The sequence below is a fragment of the Periplaneta americana genome, chromosome 10 (genome assembly GCF_040183065.1).
Source record: "Periplaneta americana isolate PAMFEO1 chromosome 10, P.americana_PAMFEO1_priV1, whole genome shotgun sequence".
Taxonomy (NCBI): domain Eukaryota; kingdom Metazoa; phylum Arthropoda; class Insecta; order Blattodea; family Blattidae; genus Periplaneta; species Periplaneta americana.
Window position 1 is genome coordinate 127,730,195 of NC_091126.1, and position 21,233 is coordinate 127,751,427.

Here is a 21,233-nt window from a genome sequence, read left to right on the forward strand (position 1 = left end):
CGCAGACATGTTTCATTTACTTAATGGCAAGTACTCGTTACTTTGCAGATGAATATGGAGATGATGGTGTTAACGGCGCACTATTAAAACTGGCTCCTCTGATATTCAATCTTAATTAACCCTCGAGAATAATGCGATTGGCAGAATTCCCAATAATTTTGGTGAAATTGCCCAATTTTAACATCATTCTCTATCTTTCCCCATCAATTCATAAGGATGAAATATGCAGAAACGGAAAACTTATTTGAACGGAGGACGTTTCATTCTATCGAAATGCCTAGGGATTCCGTGTGGTCGCCGTGACTTCATTCCTCCGCGTGGTTATGCCGTGTCGATTGTTCCTGGACTACGTTGACGAGATGTAAACCGTACAGCTGAATGCTTTGTTTCTAGAATTTAAAGCCCCACACTTTTCTTACACGATTCAAGAAGACGTAAGCGTGATTAGTTGCTTGTTTGAAATTCTTGAGAGAAAATAAACATGTCCCTTTGAAACACGCTCAACAAATGGGCGGTCTATCGATCTTGCATAGAATAAATACTACTTTCAAGGAATTTATATCCGGTGTTAAGAGAAGAGTTTACAATTTGAAGAGTTCGAGGGAAAAACAATGAATGTCACAGTTTTCTTAAGGTTGATGTCATTATCTAATTCAATGGATCACTGCGAAATTTAATGTTCTTATGAAAAATGGTAAAAAGGAGAATTATGACCACGAATACAGTAATCCTTTCCTTTATTTTCTATAGAAACAGCACTACATCTTGCAGTTATAGACTCAATTAGATCATTATTTAATCCTTAATAGAAATGTGACATTCATCGTTTTTCCCGCGAACTCTTCATTTGTATCTTCTGTCCACTGCTGTTTTCTATAGATATTCAATTTATGATACTAATTCAATTTTATTGAGTACCGGTCGACATAATCCTCCACTGCAATTCTAGTAGTAGCGTTTTCCTTTGAGAATCCAGTGGACCGTTTCAACTTCCCGAAAAGAAGTTTGCGTGTTATACGTAGAGGCCAAATTTTAAAGGGAATCCTTACTTTATTTGAACACGAAACATGAAAAACATGAGCACAATAAATTATTTAAAGAATCTGCTGTGGTCTGACATCTATTTAAGCCACCAGGGTAAGTCAGGCGATAGCGCGTTTGATTGCTGATCCGGAATTGCGCTCAGGCGTTGGTTCGATTCCCGTTTGGGCTGAATACATGGTTGGGCTTTTTTTGCGTGGTTTTGCTCAACTCTAAGACAAATTTCAGGTAATCCTCTGCCTCATCTCGCCTAATGCCAACTCGCTATTACCAATCCCATAGACGTTAAATAACGCAGTAATTGATACAGCGTCGTTAAATAATCGACTAAGACACCTGTTTAAATATTCATTGCGATATTCAAATTTCGAATGCTCGCATATGAATACAGGATTAAATTCTAATGTAAAGACCATGACTGCGAGAAACCATCAAAAGTCATACCTTTCCTCATCGTGAAATAAAATACTGAAAGAAAATAGATTCTAATGGATATCTATTTGTCTTATGATAGCTGTAATGATTTAAAGTACCTAGCATAAAGTCTCATTTAAATGTATTTATAAATGCCCGAAAATTACTTTTATTTGCAAACTATCCGTCACTCTTACACTTTAAGAATTGTCAGTACACGCAGTATTTATGTCCTAGGAATTAAATGCCGCCTGTAGTTTTCCCGGGAAGTATTCCAGTATAGTTTGTGAAGCAACCTGTTTATTTTCCAGATGTTTCCTAATGTTACACACATTAAATCATAATGACACCAGAATTGTGGAAGTGGTAGGAGTAGCAGTAGTAGTAGTGGTAATATCGTATATTTTCACATAAGTCCCTCCCTCGCATAAATCCCCCATTAAACATTTTCAAACTTAATATTAAGGAGGGACGGGTGAAATTTTGGTCATTTTCAGTCAAAAATCGCATGTTAGTTTTCCATAAAAATGAATCGGCAATCTCTTATTTATATATTGAGCAATTTTCAATACTTTGCGGTGCTCGAAAGCATAACAATTACGCAATATGTATATACAATCTATATATATATATATATATATATATATATATATATATATATATATATATATATATATATACGGCTGCATCCTGTAACTTCAATTCCATGAAAATTTTACAAGCTGTTCTCTCACACATTTTTTTTTCCAGCAAATTGTATGTCAGGTTCGAAGTGTAAAGGCTCTTACAATTTTGATGCTAGGAACATGACATTTTACTGCATGTTCTATACACTATGGTTAACAAAACAGAGCATGGGTTTTATGATTAAATGAATGCTTTTTGAAATAAAAAAATGAAACATTTATACTAGCAATTGAAAATTTATATTTTTATGCAAGCAGTGATTATAAAAAAATCCCCCCTTTTGTAGTAAGGTTATAGGAAAAGTAATGCGTGATGTCTTTCTAAATATGCCACTGGTCTTCCAAATATAGGCCTATAGAACATAGAATATCTTATTAATAAAATTAATAAAGGAATTTTCATGTTACGAATCCTCAGACAAACATTATGCTATAAATATTTACTTACGATTTATTATGCCCATATTTATAGTCACTTAAGTTACGAGACGCTTTTGTGGGGTAACCATACTTCGGTTTCTAAGTTATTTATTCTTCAGTGAGAATTATTTGTGGTGTCTCTTCTAGAACTCATTGTAAACCATTTTTCGTTCAGCTGGGAATACTTACGTTGCCGTCAATGTTCATTCTCGATTGTCTTCTGTATGCAAAGCGTAATGTGTATAATCTTCCTACTTGTTCATCTATTCATAATTATTCAACCCCTTTCAGACTTGATATTTATTTAACTAAGTACAAATATAGTTTTTTTTAAATATTTTTGTTAATAAGTCAGAAACAAATTCACTCGCATAACTGAAACTTCACCACATCATTATCTATTACACCGTGAATACGTGTACAAAAACTCAAGGTCGTAGCTTGAAAATGTAGAAAATGGAAATTTCATCTATCGCCCCCTTAAATTAAATTAAATATCGCATATTTCCCTCCTCTAGTAATCTACCGTTCAAAGGACACGAATTTCTGTACAACAATTTTCTATTTATTTCACATCTTGTTATGTTTACTGTGCGCAAAAGCCCGGGCCAACGAACTCGCTTCTAAGAATAGATGTTTACAAGTTCGGTCTAAATATTTCCATCTTTTATGAAAAAAAAAATGAAGACTGAAGTATACCGTGTTTGGTGACCACAGTGTGTTATTATAAGGCACAATGACCAAGTATAGTAACTAAGCACTAAATGACTGCTTTATAAATCCTCGTCAGTGAACGCAATCTCATACTTCTTCACTAGTGCTTTTCAGCCAAAATGTATGGGAAAAATTGGAAGGAATAATTATAATATAATATAGGGTAGTGCTAATCGTTCTGTTCATACTGTCCTTCAAAAGGTTTCTTTTCGCCACCGTAAGCGGGATCTTAAAATATTGCACTTCAACATTAAAAAAGAGATAGGTATGTTCTTCCAACATATTTCACGTTTTCAATCTGCTGTCTTCGTTTGATATTTTGAACTTGAACTGAAATATTCAGTTAAGTTCTTGTTTAAAATGTTTCTCATTTGTAAATTTAACATACCCCGAGTTTCTTGTGAAAAGCTTTCTTTCCGTTTCAATTTGCTGAGTAACCCATATTTCCGACGTTGTAAATGAATTCCTGGAATACTGTTTTATAGAATTCCAATTTTGTTAATTATAACAAATATACAGCGAAAAACTTCAGGAACTGATTCCTCATATCTACTGGGTGAACAGTATAGAGCAGAAGAGGTTTCACGGCCGGCCGGCTATATCCGCGGAGGTGGGGGACTCAAGCCCGCGCAATGCCGTAAAATCTGTTCTGCTTCATACTGTTCACTCTAGATAGAAAAAAAGGTTATAGCAGCATAGGTGCGGATATCCTTAATTTCTGAGCTATAATTTTACTCATGATGATCTTTGTGCACTCCACAGAAGATGGGGTCTACATTTTCCATAATTGGCGCGTATGGGCAGACACAAATCTCAATGCAACAATTCAATCTTCACAACAACAAAGGTTCTCCAGCAACATCTGGGATGGCGTCGTTGGTGATAAACGGTTGGAACTTCATATGTTTCCGAGCAGGCTTAGGCTACAGGACGAAACTAAGAGATTTCTTGCGTATCACATTGCTTGCTTCCTTGAACGACATACCACTAGTACGTAATCCGTCGAGATCTGTACTTCATGCATAACAGCGCTTCTGCATATTTTATTCTTTGTTCTAGCAAGCACCTTAATGCACGTTATCGTTGTCATTGGTTAGGTAGAGTTAGACCAATTAAATGGCCTCCACGGTCACCTCATTTAACATATTGAACTTCCATTTGTATGAGAACTTAAAGTCGTTGGTATATTGGATCATGCTGCAACTATAGGTGAGCGAATTGTGGCAACTGCCAGACAATACGCACTACGTAGGAATTTTGAAGTGTGCTTGAAACTCAATGAGACGAATATCTGAGGTCTGTATTCAGGAAGAGTGTGAGCATTTGGACAATTCATACAGGAAAATATCCGCAGCGTTTTCCGCACTTCCAGCAATAAACCTATTTTTATCTTAGAAATTGATAATTTATGGATCCATTATGTTATAAACTGTTCTTCTTTACTTACGAGTACAGCCCGGATGTTAGGAAAATGCCTTTTTCTAACTGAGTGTATGTATGAAACACCTATTACAGATAAACACGTTTCCACACATTTGGGGAAGATAGGCACAATTTTCATTTTGCCTTTTTTGCCTATTTTAGCTCCCGTTGGCTATTTTAAGCTTAAATGCCTTTTTTTAGCCTTTTTACATAGTTATTGTAAATTTTCTATATTTTTAATGCATTTAAAATAAACCGCACATACGTTATATCAAAAAGCAAAAAAGAACGTTTGTACAAATTAAAAATATATATTCACTTCACACAAATATTTGTTGAGAATCTTATTCTTCAGCAATACATGTATTTCCAAGATGTCGTACACTTTTCTCCCCTACCGATTCCATCTTTTGTGTCACTTAACAATGATGTTTGAACAGTATAACCCTCAGTGCTCAGGTCACTTCAGGGTTTACCAGCGAAAGAAAGGGGTTGGGGGAAGTATTAAAAGCAAGTTCCCAGGTCCCGTTACTGTTGTCTCTTGCACGCACAAGTCACACGTACTTTGAAGTCTCTAATCCCTTCTCACACCCCTCTTTTTGAGACAATGCACAGTCGGTTTTTCCCGATCTCTGAAAGAAAGTAGAGACAGAAAGATGTAGTCTTTTTAAGTTTGCTCCAATCACTTCAGTAGAAATAAAAATATCTTTTTCCACCATGAAAAAAGGTTCTCTCTGACAGGTGGCTCACTATGACAGTTGACAACTTAAAAAAGCATCTTGTGACAAGTAACCAAGGAAAGTGAGTACCGTATGGGATAGTTTATTGCGTATTTGTCTATTTTTTGTCTGTTTCCATGAATAATAAATGCCTATTGCACTGCCTATTTTTACTATTTTTAGTGCCTATATGTCTGTCTATTTTAATCAAAGTAAATGTCTAAACATCCGGGCTCTACTTACGAGGAATCCATTCCTGAAATTTTGCCCCGTAGGTTTGTTACACTCTGTATAAGTATTCTAGAATATGGGTTGCGAGATTTTTTTCAGAATTCGGGGAACATCTGTATTGAATCCAATATCAAGAGCTATTATCCGAGCCTGCTCTTGCAGACGAATCCAACGGATCTCTCTCGTATCGCCTTTTCTGGTGTTGGATTGTTTACTGATCTCTGAAATGTTGAATTTTTCTGTGTCTATGGCATGGCGCAGCAACTAAAACATTCGCATCGCTTCAAAAATGCTGAAAATCATAGACATTGCTGAACAAATAATATTGGCACAGAGAGAAACTAAGATTATATGTGAATTTATCCTGAATCATTTTTTGAAACCAAAAAATCTATCTATAATTTTAGATATTAACATACTGAAATACAGTTATTTGCAGTCAAAGATACATACGTCACTGCAATATTGTTCCCTAAGCTCAAATACTTATCAACTGATAAATTAGTATTTTGGGAACATGGAATCATAATCAGTGTTAAAATGTAACTTACCTTTGATTACACAGCATATATAAAAGTGAATATATACTACAAACATTTGTAAGACTCAGAAGTGCGCAGATCAACCTAAAGGTAAATGTCTCTGCTTCAATCTACAATCAACAAAATATAATAGTTTATATGAAGTCTAATCGTATCTCATTAATCACGACGTTGGAGCTTTATCACGCTGAGAGAAAATTCTAATGAAAAATCGGCCGTGGACTAGGTTTAGTTCCAGAATTTTGGTGCATATTGTTGCTTCATTACAATCATATCATCACCTCTTAAATTTCGAACAACTTTTGTGTTGTAAGAATCCCGAATTGTCGAAGTATGTACCAACAGAAAAAAGACAAATTGTGATGAACTTCGCGCGCTAGAATTTATAGTTAGAAATCGAATTACATTCACTGGCTATTTAAATTTATTAAACCGAAACAAATTGTGAAATATATTTCTCTTACATTCTAGGGACGGTATAAGAAAATGTAACTAGTAAATATTGCAACAATTAATATAACGTTAAAATATTTAAGGAAAAAGATTGAGAACAATTTCCTCGAAAACTACAATGAGGTCTACATGTTTAACCAACATTCTTGAACCTGGAACCTGTAAAATATTTTCAAACATTTGGAACTTTGCATTTCTTCACATGGTTGAATAACCGAAACATTCACCACAATCAAACCACAATATCTACAACACACTTTCTTACAACTCTCAAATCCAATAAGCATAGCAGTTTCATTTTAAGCAATGTTTTCGTATTAATTTGGTTACGGATTTGAAAAAGGCGGTACGCGGTAAAAGTGTTACTTATGTAGCAGGTGATTAAACACACACAAATTTCCTCACGGCTTCCGTAATGACATACTCAGATGTTTAATTAATAACGCCATCATTAATATGCGCGTCGAGTTTTTAAGTATGAGCATCAAGGCACTTCTGTTCGAAGTTGATCATGTTTGACAAGATATGTATTTATATCCTGTTACACCGACTTTCAATCAACTACACTGACCTTGTGATTTTATACACGTAACATGCTAGTACTTTTTTAAACTAAATTTCTGTACTTGTAGCATACAATAAAAATCACAGAGAGTTTTAATTATGGTAAATATACCGACCCAGATCATTATCCTGAGAAACAGTTAACCTTAACCGGAGCACAGTACACTTTGCATTGATACAAACTACTTCGGGAAATGTTTCAACTAATATCTCCTCGTTCACTGACCACCAATACTGTATGTCCCCATTAATATTTTAATTATATCGTTAAATATATTTGAGGGGCATCATTTCAAGTCATATTATGCCCAAAAAACAAAATTTTACAGGAAGAACAAGAAACTGATTACTCCTAATTTGGATAAATTTTGAAAAAAAAATGTGAAGTTATTATGCTTGAGGTGTACTTTCAGTAACTTGAAAAAATGAAATCACGTTTCATTTGTGTTCTTCAAATTGAAGGAAAATATGTTAGACATAATACGTTTTGATCCAATAATTGTACAGATGTATGTAATCTAAAACCATTAACGAGGCAAATACATACAATAACCAATCATTATTGTTATTATTAAAGAAAAACTTTATCTGTAACTATAAAATTACAATTTCCAGACTAAACATTTTCATATACAGGCTGTTCATAACTTCTTCCTCCTGTCATAATGTTTTTAATGAGATAAATAAATGCATAAAATTCATTATTATTGTTATTATTAAATAAAACATTATTTTGTTAATACAAAAAAATAAATCTACATATTAAACAAATTCAGGTGTAGGCCTATAGGGCGTTCATAACATCCATCCGGCTGGATTCATGGTGTTTGAATCTTTGTCACATTTTTTCGAATCATCCTTCTACTTCTAAGCAACCACACGTTGCCAAACTACCATAAACTTATGAGGGAGAAGCCCATTAATTCAACTACCCTATGTTTCGATATGCTGCAGATACAGGCTCTTCTAAAACTATGAATCAATGAAGTCTATTATTCACCGCAAGTAAACTGACTGTCTCCTTGTATAACAGATATAGATTGTATTGTCCTTATTGAATATGTAGCATTGTCGAGAAAAATGCGCCTGATTATCAGTATAACCAGCATAAGGAAGTAATAAATTAATTTTATTTATACAAATTCTATAACATGAATATTGGACGTAATACGATATGAAACAGACACCATAAAAAACTGAATACGATTTGAAAGAACCGCTACTTTTAAGTAGTCATTTACACTGTTAGCGAATACGATTTGATACAATCAGATTTCACAACGTAAAAGATCGCATCCGAAACTATATGGAAATGTATCAAACTCAATTTTTCCACCAGTGGACATAATACGATTTGAAACGATACTCCTCATTTACTGATTATGAAGATTAAACTATGTAAAAATTTTGGAGTAAACAAAAAATAGGGAGAATTTCGTGGTCACAAATTATTATACGCTAATGAAAGTATAAAGTTATTATAAATCTAAAGCAATACATGACTTTAATTGGAAGGAACATCCATTTCTGCCTTATTATGAAGATATGATAATTTTAGTTTGAGATTTAACAGTCCAGTTTTAACTTACAATTTACATTTTTTTTTATTTTTAGCACAGAAATCAACAAATAACAAAAGTTCGATTGAACCTCGGCCAAATTATAAGATTAACGAGGAAGAACATTACAGTACTTGCAGGCAGTGCTGTAGTTGGAAACAAATTTTACGGGGTACTGTTGAAATCTCCTTGGTCAGACTACACTATGTATGGACTCTTACTGCACTTCTTTTCCAAAGTTACTTCATCGTCATGTATTCGCCTCTGCAGACCTCTTTTCATATCGCAGCCACAATTGCATATAAGAATAGAAATTAAACGCTGACACTGGTGACCCAACACTTTTAGGAACAAAAATCTAGGGACTCTTTTACTGAGAGACTATTCCTTTTCTTAGTGCAGATATCGTTATTACAGTAATGTTCATTCCCATTCTTAAGTTTAAATTGGAACAGAATCTATAAACATGCAACTGGACTCGAGATTCATGAATGAACGAAAAGAAACAATATTTCCCTCCTCCAGCAAACTGCTAGCATTACGCCTGAGCGAGTTTTAAAATTAGCCAATCAATGCAGCAGGATTCTTGAGGCGCCACATCATAAAATTAGTGTTATGCGAAGGCATCTACGCAAGTTTTGAAATTAACGAATCAGCGTAGCAGATTTCTTGAGGCGTTATGCAAGCTTGAAACTAACAAATCACAACTACTACTGAAGTGCCAGACCATGGTTTTCGATAAAACAATGAATGGACAAGCGTTTAAGCAAAGACTATGAAATGCCAGCCGTTACTTTCATGCCAGATATCAAAATCAAAATGTTTTTTTTTTTTTTTTCAAATAGCTAACATTCTCTATTTCAAAGTATATTAAAGTCTATTTCAACATAGTTAATATATTTTCGAATCCATATTTTTTTTCCGGTAGAGTAACAGCGAATTTTTATTTTAGATGGTACGACGTACCGGCCCAACTACAGCACTGCTTTCAGGGCAAAACTATATAGATTCCTCTATTTTTAAGTCGCCCCGATACCTCTGTCTGCTGTATGTTTCTGTTGGCGGGTGTAGAGGTATTGTTTCTCGGTTTACGCGTGATTTGACAAGTGGTGAATCATACATCATTAGTGTGTGACACAATGAATTTGACTCCAGTCAGACGTGTTTGAAATCGCCAGTCTGTCTAGTTTTGCAATATCATACATTACAATATGTAAGCGTAAGTGTATTTATGTATGACTTATGTGAAGCATTAAACTATGAGAAGTGCAAAGGAAGTTTGAAAGAAAGGAAAGTTCACTAAATGCAACAAGAAACGTGATCGGTGATAACTAGGGGGCGGATGTTGATGAAAAGACATCATCTTATTTTTCACATTAGGACAATGCCTATTAATATAGAAATACTTTCTATGTTAATATCAACGTAAAGAAGTAATTTCTTATATTGAATTTTTTGCATTTTTTGACGTTTTTGAACTAATAGGTCATTTTTACATTTTTTCGGCATTTTTTGGTCATTTTTAATACTTTGAAGAACTTTTAGATATTTCGAATTATTTTACTTTCTTCATTACCGAAAGGTCTATTAAATCATTTTCTAACCAAATAGGTCAGTAGTAATTACCTACTGAATTAATGAATAACAGTGAAATATGAGTTTTATAGTTTGGAACAGACTCTAAAGTCCATTCCTCATTCCACTGAAGGCTTCACTCACACAACGGATGTAATATAAAATGCTTGACAGCAGTTTAGTATAAGTGAGGACTTTGACCGCTACTGTCCTTTTGTCGGTACGAGGGTGTCTTTAGAATTTATGTTTGGAAGGAGGGAAACTTTTACCATGTCCTGGACAGGACTTTGTGTCCTCAACATGGTTCGGAAGGGATGTCTACTGTAGTAGACAGTATTTTTTCACAAAGATTGCAAGAATGCACACTGCGCCCACAATTTGTTTCGTCATTCACACTCCCTCATCTGGAAGAAATCTGATAACAAAAGTGAAGCGCGGAAGGAGGAGGCGGAGAATGAAGGCACTGACATGGACTGCCCCTGATTGAAACACATTGTAAACTCTCATTAAAATCTATAATTTTCCTTGAAACTATCATTTCGTTGCATGTTCTTTTCCTTTATCTTAGCCAAATTCCAGGAAGTTGCCTCCTCTCTCCGAGATTTGCTGGGCAGTCATTGAAACAATGTGACTGATTTTTAAGAAGTTTGGTGCGAGTACGGTGAATAATATTCAAATGTCATTTTCTTTTAATTCTATGTCATTTTTCCATGAGTTTAAGAGCATTTTAATGATCATTTTATGTAGATTTTTAGATCATCAATATCCGCCCCCTAGTGATAACACATTTAGCGATGTTTATGGCCTGTAACATCGCCTGTTTTAAATCCGTGCGATTTTTATCTTGGGGAACACTGAATGAGCCCCCGGCGTAGCTCAGTCGGCTAAGGCGCTCGGGCGTGGGTTCGATCCCCACTTGGGCTGATTACATGCTTTGTTTCTTTTCGAGGATTTCCCCAACCCTAAGGCGGATATTAGGAATTCTATGGCGAATCCTCGGTCACATCTCGCTATCATCAATTCCATCGACGTTAAATAATCAAGTAGTTGATGCAGCGTCGTTAAATAACCCAGTAAAAAAACATTGAATTGGAAAGTATAGGACAGAAGAATTAAAAGAAAATATTTTACGCAGCAGTAGCTAGAATTACACCAGTTGAACTTCAAAGTGTGTCCAAGAACTTACTCAACAGGTGCCAATTGTGCTTTGATTATGGTAGAAAGCATTTTTAGACTGGTGTAGAGGTGTGAATGAATATAGTGAATTAAATTTCTGTTGTTCATACATCGCTATTGAATGGTTTTCGCCCGTGGAACCTGCTTAGGCCTACCTGCTTTCCGTCGAGTGTTCCATCGTCATCTGACTAGAGCGGGCGACTTATAAATAGAGAGAATCCTATAGGCCTATTTCCTTTTGAAATCATACAGGCAGAATATTAAACCTGGACACAACGGTATACAAATAAAAATAACTTAAATTGAATAAATAACGTTATGAGCAATAGAGATTTGTTTTTCTCACGAGAAACATAAATTAATGTCACTAGTAGGGATGGAGAAAATAGTGAATATGTTAGAAGGAGTTAGGTATGCAAACTAATGGAAAGTCCATGATGTTCTTTATGTATTATCTATCAAGAATACTCATGGCCGATAATATGCACGAATGATACAAGGGAATACCATGTACATGGATGGCCAACTTGTGCTCACAAAGTGCTTAAAAAACCTTGAAAGAGAGAAAGACAGACGGAGCTAGCCGCAGCAGTAACGAGTTGTTTGCACTTTCGCTACAAAAACAGTTCACTGCCACGGTGCGCTCCGGCGGCTCATGCTGGTGGTCGTGATATCTACTCCATCATTTGAATTTCAGAATGACTCACGTTACAATAATTATAGTAATTTTAGACAGACTGTACGTAAACAAACATAACAAAATTATATTAGTTTAGTACTGGAAAAACAAACTGAATACAACCTTTTCAAGATACAACAAATATAGCTGCAACACTTATTTATTATTACACTGTTTGTTAATATTTCTTATTATGTCTTATTTGAAACACAGAACACGAGATTTTACAGGTCTTTATACATTAAAGAGTAGTCCTCTGTTCTCAGAATGGTAATAAGTATTCTGTATTCGCAAACAATCACAAATTCAAGGAAGTATTTTTGCATGTCCCGGCAGATTAAATAAAATTAATTCTGAGCTCTTTCTGTACTTTGAGAGCTTTTACACTTCTTTCTTGTATTAAACTCTTCCACAAGCACATACAGTTATAGGCCTATGGAAGCAAAGAGTAAGCCTATATTTGGAAATTATGACTTAGGCAGCATTACGAATAGTTCTATTCCTGATTTCGCTGGAATCTGAGTGGCGTGCTGTTCTGTAGATTTATCAATTCAAGCTATAAACTTTCAGGATTTTCTATAGGCTGTAAGCCAAAAGGATTTCAGAAAAATCTCGATTCCTTGTCAATTGTCACTGTTTCTCCAAACTTACCAGTGAATTCTGCTGTAGATCTTGAAGTAGGGTCTTATATTTGATAGGATTTTCTTAGCACTTTTCAAGATAGTTTACAGTCAAAGAAAGTGAAGTTGTCTATGTTCTACATGATACTACCACTATTAAAATGTATTCATAAATGCTCTTAGCTAGTCGATATTTCGTGCAATTCTGTAATTCGCACGCACAACGTGCTAACGATATTTGATATCAGTTTCACCTTGTTGACATCTCATTTTTAGCTTTAGCTGTTCTAAAGCAGATCTAGAGTATTTCTTTAAAAAAACCTTCACTGTGTTTATTTGTAACATAAAATGTCATGCGTAAGAATGTGTAATATAACATAATACAAGCTTTACCTCCCTTCCCAATAAAAAAAACTCTCTTTCGTCTCATCACTAAAGGGAAATGATCTGGGGATTATATTGTTTTTCACTTTAAACGAGTCGCTACTTACTGCAGACGCGAGCGAACTTGTGTGTTGCAAAAACCGCATACAGACACTACAGCTAGTACAGAGTCCGTTCTACCTGTACTGAGGTTTTGCTGACACTTTGAGAGCAGGAGTTGCCCACCCATGACCATGTGTATTGTGGTTTAAAATAAATTTAAAGTGGTTTGAGATTAGTATCACACTCAAGAATCATAAATGCAGGGAGATTAAAAGTCTTGGTTACATGAACTGAAATCGTCATGTTAATAAAATTTATCAGGCACAAACAGACTGACAGACAGACATAGGCTAATACGAACAATCAAACTTACCTTTTCCCCTCTCGTCCTCTTTCTCGTTATTGTTATCACATATCCCACTCAAGATCTCTGAAAGATAAGAAACAATGCTCTGTGATGTTCCTTACTTTTAGACCAGGGCCCAACTTTATAAATATTAGGCTAATAACCAAATTTTATCTTTAAACTCTATCAAGATACTAATATTTACGAACTCCCCGAATTTATTTTAATCATAATAGATCTTACAGAAATTCTATCAAAATACAATACGTATCAAAACTGACGTACACCATCCAATACGAATTGAGTAATGCCTCCTTTAAGGACTGTTGTTTTCACAGAAGTGTTGAATGTATGTTTCGAGTTAAAATTATTTTCTTCTTCGCAAAAATATTTCGCTTTTATGATATTAATTTTTCGACCTTGTTCACGTATTGACGTATAATCTGACAAAGTGTAAAATTATGTATTGATAGATTTAAAAAAAAATGTCACACACGACGAATCTCGGCCGCTCGTGAATAATGAATATCAACACCGCATTCGACCAACGCTAACAAATTACAACCGTTGCCATAGTATATGAAGGTTCACTGAACCGCAACGTTGCAACATTCAGGACCAACACAGAACGCTCCATACCTCAGCAAATGGCAACATCATTTGTATTGTGTTGCATTGTTCGATGCTGTACATTAGTTCTTAAAATCAAGATGATGTGCTTTTGGGATCACCAAATGTGACTACACTGTTTCATATGGAAACTATTAATGTAAAGCGAAGCGTAATAGAGGTAAACTGTACACTAGCGTTCAAAGATACCTGACCCTACCAATCGATAGTGATCGATAATTTGTTGGTGTAAGTGTGACTTCTTTAGTTATTACTTCTATGAATAGATGGCGAAGATAATACTCAGTGTTGCCAATCGTACATAAATATACCCGCATTATGGATTTCAGTATTTCATTTTCCTCTGCTGATTGTAAAACAACAATGAATTTAACTGGAAATCGCTGATATTGCCAATTATGAGAATAATTTATTCTTAATCTACATCATAATTTTCCCCGACACTTTTTAACCGCCCCAATAATGATGCCACCTAATATGGACTAGCGAAACTGTTGCAAAGTTTGTCTTTTTTTTATATGTTTGGTTCTGACTTATCCCGTGGTTAGAAAGTGCTCTTACATGATCATACAATCGTAGGTCAGATATATATTTGAATGCCAGTGTACAACTTTTGAAGGGTTCCAGGTAAGTGACAGCCAAAGTAATGGTCTGCCGCCACTATTCATGTACGTAGCTTCTTTCCACTTCTTAAAATAACATCCAGTAGTTCAGAGCTTAAATCATGGAGTGATAACTGGGATTTACCGATTTATATTTCAAATAATTAATGCAATCTTTATTCACACACTTTTTAACATTTCTAGGCTTATATCACAAATGATAATACGTAAAAATCTATTAAAATAAAAAAACCTTTAATGATGTACTCTACTAACAATTGGACCTTTAAGATGGTTTTTTTAAGTTGATTATTTAACGGCGCTGTATCAACTACGAGGTTATTTAGCGTCGATGAGATTGGTGATAGCGAGATGGAATTTGGAGAGATGATGCCGAGTATTCGCCATAAATTACCTGGCATTCACCTTACGGTTGGGAAAAACCTCGGAAAAAACCCAACCAGGTAATCAGCCCAAGCGGGGATCAAACCCGCGCCCGAGCGCAACTTCAAACCGGCAGACAAGCGCCTTAACCGACTGAGCCACGCCGGTGGCTTAAGCAGGAACTATACCTTTGTGACTACTCGTAGTTTCGGTGTGATGTCCGCCATCATCAAACCATCTAGTGAGGTTTTACGCATTGTTTCGGTTTCATCTTGTTTGGTGTCATTGTGGGGGATGTGTAGGTAGTGATGGAGCATGTTTGTGATTGGCAGTATTGTGTCAAACCGAGGGTGTTTTTATATATTTTGAATAGAGAAACGTATATGAAAATTTCATACACTGAATCAAAAAGTAAAAGAATAAACATACTTACTAGAAAAAACGAAATATATAAACACACACAAACATAACATGTCCTCAACACTCAACTGAATTCGAAAACAAACACCTTGTATGACACAACACCACCTCTAGTATGTTAAAATTTAACTGAAGATTATGACTGTAGAATCTTTACTGTATTATAAATATTTATAATTTAAATATGTATATCATGTCACAACTGTATTGATTAAGTGGAAAAGGCATTATGGCCTTAACTCTACCAGCAGAAAGAAAACATTCTACATTCTACAATCACAAACACACCCCCACCACTATCCAAATGACACCAAGCAAGAAGAAACCGGAACAACTCGCAAAACCTCACTACATAGTTTGATAATGGCGGACATTACCCCGAAATTAGTCTCCTTAAATTTCAATAGTTAACAGTACATTATTAAAAGTTGTTAATTTAACAAATTTTAACTTGTTATAATTTGTGACGAAATTTAAATACTGTGTAGACATGATTCTCGTAACTTTAAATATACGAAGGAAGAAGTATTGCTTACGTTTTCAATGCAATGCCGTAGCATTGGTATTGCTGGACAGGACGGGGTCATCCCTTGCACTGCAAAACAAGTATGCTTTTTGTGCACCCGTTATGGACTTGCGTGCTAAATGTGTTGCTCGTCTAAGTCGGTTCCATAATCCGCCGCAATAAACATGTCCAGTCAAGAAGTCTGTAATCTATACCCCTGGTGGTGGTCTGCCGTACCGCAGAGATTCACTTGAGTCGTCAAACTCCCGCCAGGGAGAGAATGCCGTGCCCTGGTGCGGGGTACCGGTCCCTCTTTGTAGGTCTCCGAGTCGTCTAGAACTCAACATTACTTTTATCTACCAATATGGACAAACCATGAGGAACATTCGCCACTGCGGATTGTGAAGTGTGTTGGTGGACTGAAGAGCGAAAATTACGAGAATCTGAATAAAAGTCCTCACAATGTTGAATTTGTCCATCGCAAATACAACTCCGCCATGGCCAGGATTCAAGGCAGTCGTTAAGTCAGTGCTCTGCCCACTCAGCTGCCACTGCGACTAATGCAGTGCCTTCTTTTCCGTCTATTAGTCACGGGTTAGGGTCTTCCCTCGCACGTAGGCCGCTTGGGTGGGTCCATTACACTACACATGGGGTCCCATGCCCATTGGTGGGCCCATGCATGCCCTAAGTCCCCTCGCGCTACACATTTCCCTGCGATATGCCTCCGAACTCTCCTACGGCATACAGAATCGTTTTACATTTCCGCATAGGCATCAACGCGCTCCCTCAAGCCTATGGCGCGCGATGAATTAACGTGTGCTTAACGTTTCATGGCGTATTTTCAACAGGATAATACTGAAGCTAATGCTGCTAATGTGTTTATGACGGAATTGAGCCGAGCATTCGCGGAGGCAAGCAGAGGCAATAGCTCGGATGCTTAACCGCTTGTTAGCCGATTTGTATAGCGTCAACGTTTGCTGATACTTTGTATACCATGACGCAACAGCCTTAGAAGGGACCAGGCCGAGTTGTGAACCTGCCATCTGGTAGTTAACGGCGTGTCTAAGAGACAGCCATTGCTGCGACTTTTACATGCCATAATCGGCTTTTCTTTAATCGGAGATCGTCACTTAATCTGACCTCCCAATTTTGCAATCACGAGGCAGGTTGGGCCTGTTTCAGGCCCTACACCCTTGAAATTAATCTTGGATATGGCCAGGAATCGAACCCATGCTTTATAGTCAGGCAACTAAACATTACATCAAATAGGTGGTCCACTACTAACAACACTGAACAACAAGAATTTTGCTCCGACTTAAAACAATGTCTCCTTATGGTTTTTTGTGAGCTGAATCCGAAAATGCATCTCTTTTCTTCGTATCACGTAAGGCTTTTAAGATACACTATGATTTCACTTTTCGATAAGCGCTGCCCCATGAAACATCTGGCGCGGGTTAGGAGTTGTAAACCAAATCAAAAGCTAATGCATTTTATGAGTTTATGACTTATTTCTAGTTTCTTATGTTTGTTCGCATGTTCTTGTGTATTTCTAATAAATAAACAGGTATTGGTCCCTTCTGTTCAGTAAATTTCGTAACAGTTAAAAGCGAGGTCTACGCAATGAACAAATAAGAGTGTAGTTTTCGATATTTAAAAGACAAATTTACCACCGAGTGAAGGCAAATTGAAAGAGGGCATTTTCATCGGTCCACAAATTCACGAAGTTATGACTGACTCTTTGTTTGAGGAAAAACTTCCCGTTTCAGAAAACAAAATGGCATGGCGCGCTTTCAAATATGTTCGATCAAATTTCCTTGGAAATTCCAGGGCAGACAATTACATACAACTTCTTTGGAAACCAGGTATAGTGCTATGAGAAAATGGGGTGTAATATGTCTCTCAAAATAAACTTTTTACATCCTCATTTGTATTTCTTTCCTCCTAACTTTGGAGCGGTAAGCGACAAGCATGGGGAAATATTTCATAAAGAAATGTCTGAAATGGAAAGGCGATATAAAGAAAGATCATCCAGCATGCTTGCAGATTATTGTTGGTTCCTTGTAAAAGATAGTCCCGAGTCTAGTTATAAACAGAAGTCATCCAGAAAATTCTTTTAAATAATAAGTTCAAATTCCGAGATTTTTCTCATTATACGCATGAAATATTTTTATTGTTGTTGTGTTTTAAACTATGTAACATCATTTTTGTATTCAGTACACATTTTAAAAATATTATGAGGAATTTTGAATCCCTAGTGTGTAGTAATTTTATCAGTAGCAGTGAAAAATTAAGAAAAGAGAAGTTTTTCCATAAAAATTCAGTTAATTTTCCCCGGAAAATGGTACGTGATGGGGCAATTTTGATTTTAAATTTAGATTTGGGGCACACATATTAGTAATATTCACCTATTTTTATTTCGGAGCAAGACAAAAAGTAAAAATTTGTTGTTCAGTGATAATTAGTATTAAAATAAAAACAAAATTGAATGGAAAACACTGAGGAATTGTAACCGAAACGGTTGAAATGTAAATTGTTTTATAAGACCTTATTAAAACAACTCATGAAACGTTACAAACAGATGTATTTTCAGAGACATAGAGATGCTCTCGAATGCTTACAAAATGAAGGATGCACTCACCGAATTATGATTTCTAACGCCATCTGTCATTGTAATCCCGCTGGCGGCCACAGGTGGCTTCATACTCATGCAAACCAAAATGACACTGGCGCAGCCTAAGAAATTATTTTGCGTGCTTGAATTCGATCATAGTGAGTCCGTTGTGAGCTTGCAAAGAGCGTTTCTTGCGAAATACCGAAATATTAATCTAAACGGGGTGTTACTGAAAGGTTGAATTGGCCGTGCCTCAGCATATGACCAGGAACTCACACGTTGGCCACCCAGATAACCAGTCTTGACCTCATGTGACATTTTCATGTTGGGTTATGTGAATGAAAGAATATACATACCACCACTGCCACAGTACCTCCAGGATCTGTGACGCCGAATCGCAGCTGCCAGAATCATTCCTGATATTCTGGGTAAGGTATGGAATGAAATAGACTGTAGGATAGATGTGTGCCTTGTGATCGAAGGTCGACACATAAGATGTGAAAACATAATTCGGTGAGTGCAGCTTTCATCTTGTGGGCATTTGAACGCATGTTAATGTCTCGCTGTGAAAATACGACCGTTTGTAATGTTTCACGGTCTTTGTGAACACTGATGTAACCACAAAGAAAAGCAAAATGAAGGAAATTTATTCTGGATAACGGTTGATTCATTGCAATATTCTTTTGTAAATCACGAAGCCGAAACACTCTTTGGAGAAGCAGAATTCTTTGAAGTATATAACCGGTCTCTATTATTTCCTTTACCACGGGGGTATAAAGAATAATAAAAGAACAAATCTGAAAGGCGTTGATACAGTATTAAGAAGGATGGTATTTGGTGTCACGTACGAAGCTTTAATAAAAGTTTCAAGCTCTTGAGACTGTATTAGTATATGCCAGCGTGTAACGACTTCTTTAAATTGAGTTGGAATCATTAGAATAAACTTACATTTTAGTGACGGATTATAACTTTACAGTAATTATAAAGCGAAATATTAACATATCAAAGAAACAACGGCTTAGCTAGGGTGGCAGCGCTTTTGTCTGCTGATCCGAGACTACGTTCGGACGTGGGTTTGAATCCCACTTGGATTGATTACTTTCTAAAAGGCAAATCCTGAATCTCACTCACCAAATACCTTCTCACTGTATCCAAGTTCATCCACGCTAGATGCCTCGCAGGTGATGCAGTGTTGTTAAATAACTGAATTTGAAATAAGGAAAAAATATGAAAATTATATACGGAATGATTCAAAAGGATTAGCAATATTTTAGGGGGTAGTAATGTGGACTATATAAACATGTGTCCAATTGGAAATGATTGTGAAGATACAGCTGTTTGAACGTTACGCATAACAACCATTACAAATTCTGCAGTGTTTGGGAAAAATGGCATACGTCAGTTTCCACAAACATTTTTTATTAATATATTGACAACTTACGGAACATCTGCTCGCTTGGGAGAAGAGACATAAGTATTTCTGCTATTACAATAAGTCATACAGAAGAAAATCAAATAGATATAAACTAGTGTGAAGACAGTTTTTTTCCTTCTCCTGTAAAATTAACATTTTTGACTTGTGCCACTTTTGCCGAGCACTACAGAATTATATTATGAAGGGACGACAAATGGCTACGTACTATTGAATGGGTACAAATGAATAGTAGGCCCACATATTTCCCCCCTGAGACCGTATAATGGCAGCATTGTTCATAATGTTGTAGAGATACAACTGTATGTGGTTCCCTTGGCTACAAGGATGGGCATGTTTTTCCAGCATGACGAAGTCCCTGTGCATTTCAGTTGTCAAGTGATACGTAATTTAAATTTTCACATTCTCCTAACGATGAGTCAGACGCAGCGGAGCCACTAAGGTCCCCAGACCTTACTTCTGCCGATTTTTGTCTATGGGTTCGATAAAAGGCGAAGTGTACAAAAACAAAGTAAGCATAAGAGCCCAATTGGTCGCTCTTATTATGAATAGAGCTGTCCTCAAAATAGAATGACAAGACGACTTCAGAAAAGCAAAACTTACTTTTGTCAACAGAGAGGAAAATTTTATTGAAGTGCTGAAATATACTGATATCATGCACGTAAGCAATAAATGTAAGATTAAATCATTTGTATTTCCTTCTCTCCACTAGCAGCGCTTGTTATACCTAACATTCAAAGAATTGTAACTCCACATCCATTGAAAAAATTGGGGCACTTGTTTATATGAACTTTTTACTCAGAACAGTCCATATTACTACCCTGTAAATTATTTACTATTCCTCTTGAATTACTCTGTCTATGGAATGTATTGTAATTAAATATTACTATAATAATATTTAATCTACATTTCTTACATTTCAAATTGGTTCGAGATTCGACTCTCACAGTGGCAATAGAAGAAATTTATCTCCCGTTCAAGGGACTAGGAGTTTGTCTATTATATTGTGATGCCTCAGCGGTAGCCCTGAGCGATGCTGATCCCATGACTTGTAAGGTCCGC

General features: G+C 36.0%; 1 protein-coding gene across 12 annotated transcripts in view; it reads right to left on the reverse strand.

The window, feature by feature from the left end:
• NfI (Nuclear factor I) overlaps positions 1-21,233 on the reverse strand; it is an 849,368-nt gene that overhangs the window by 291,686 nt on the left and 536,449 nt on the right. For 10 of the 12 annotated variants that reach the window (XM_069838133.1, XM_069838139.1, XM_069838137.1 and 7 more), the window contains exon 5: positions 13,615-13,671. The exons of the other annotated variants lie outside the window; for them this stretch is intronic. In XM_069838133.1, the coding sequence (XP_069694234.1) occupies positions 13,615-13,671 (57 nt within the window). The remainder of the gene's footprint in view (positions 1-13,614; positions 13,672-21,233) is intronic. 12 annotated transcript variants of the gene reach the window in all.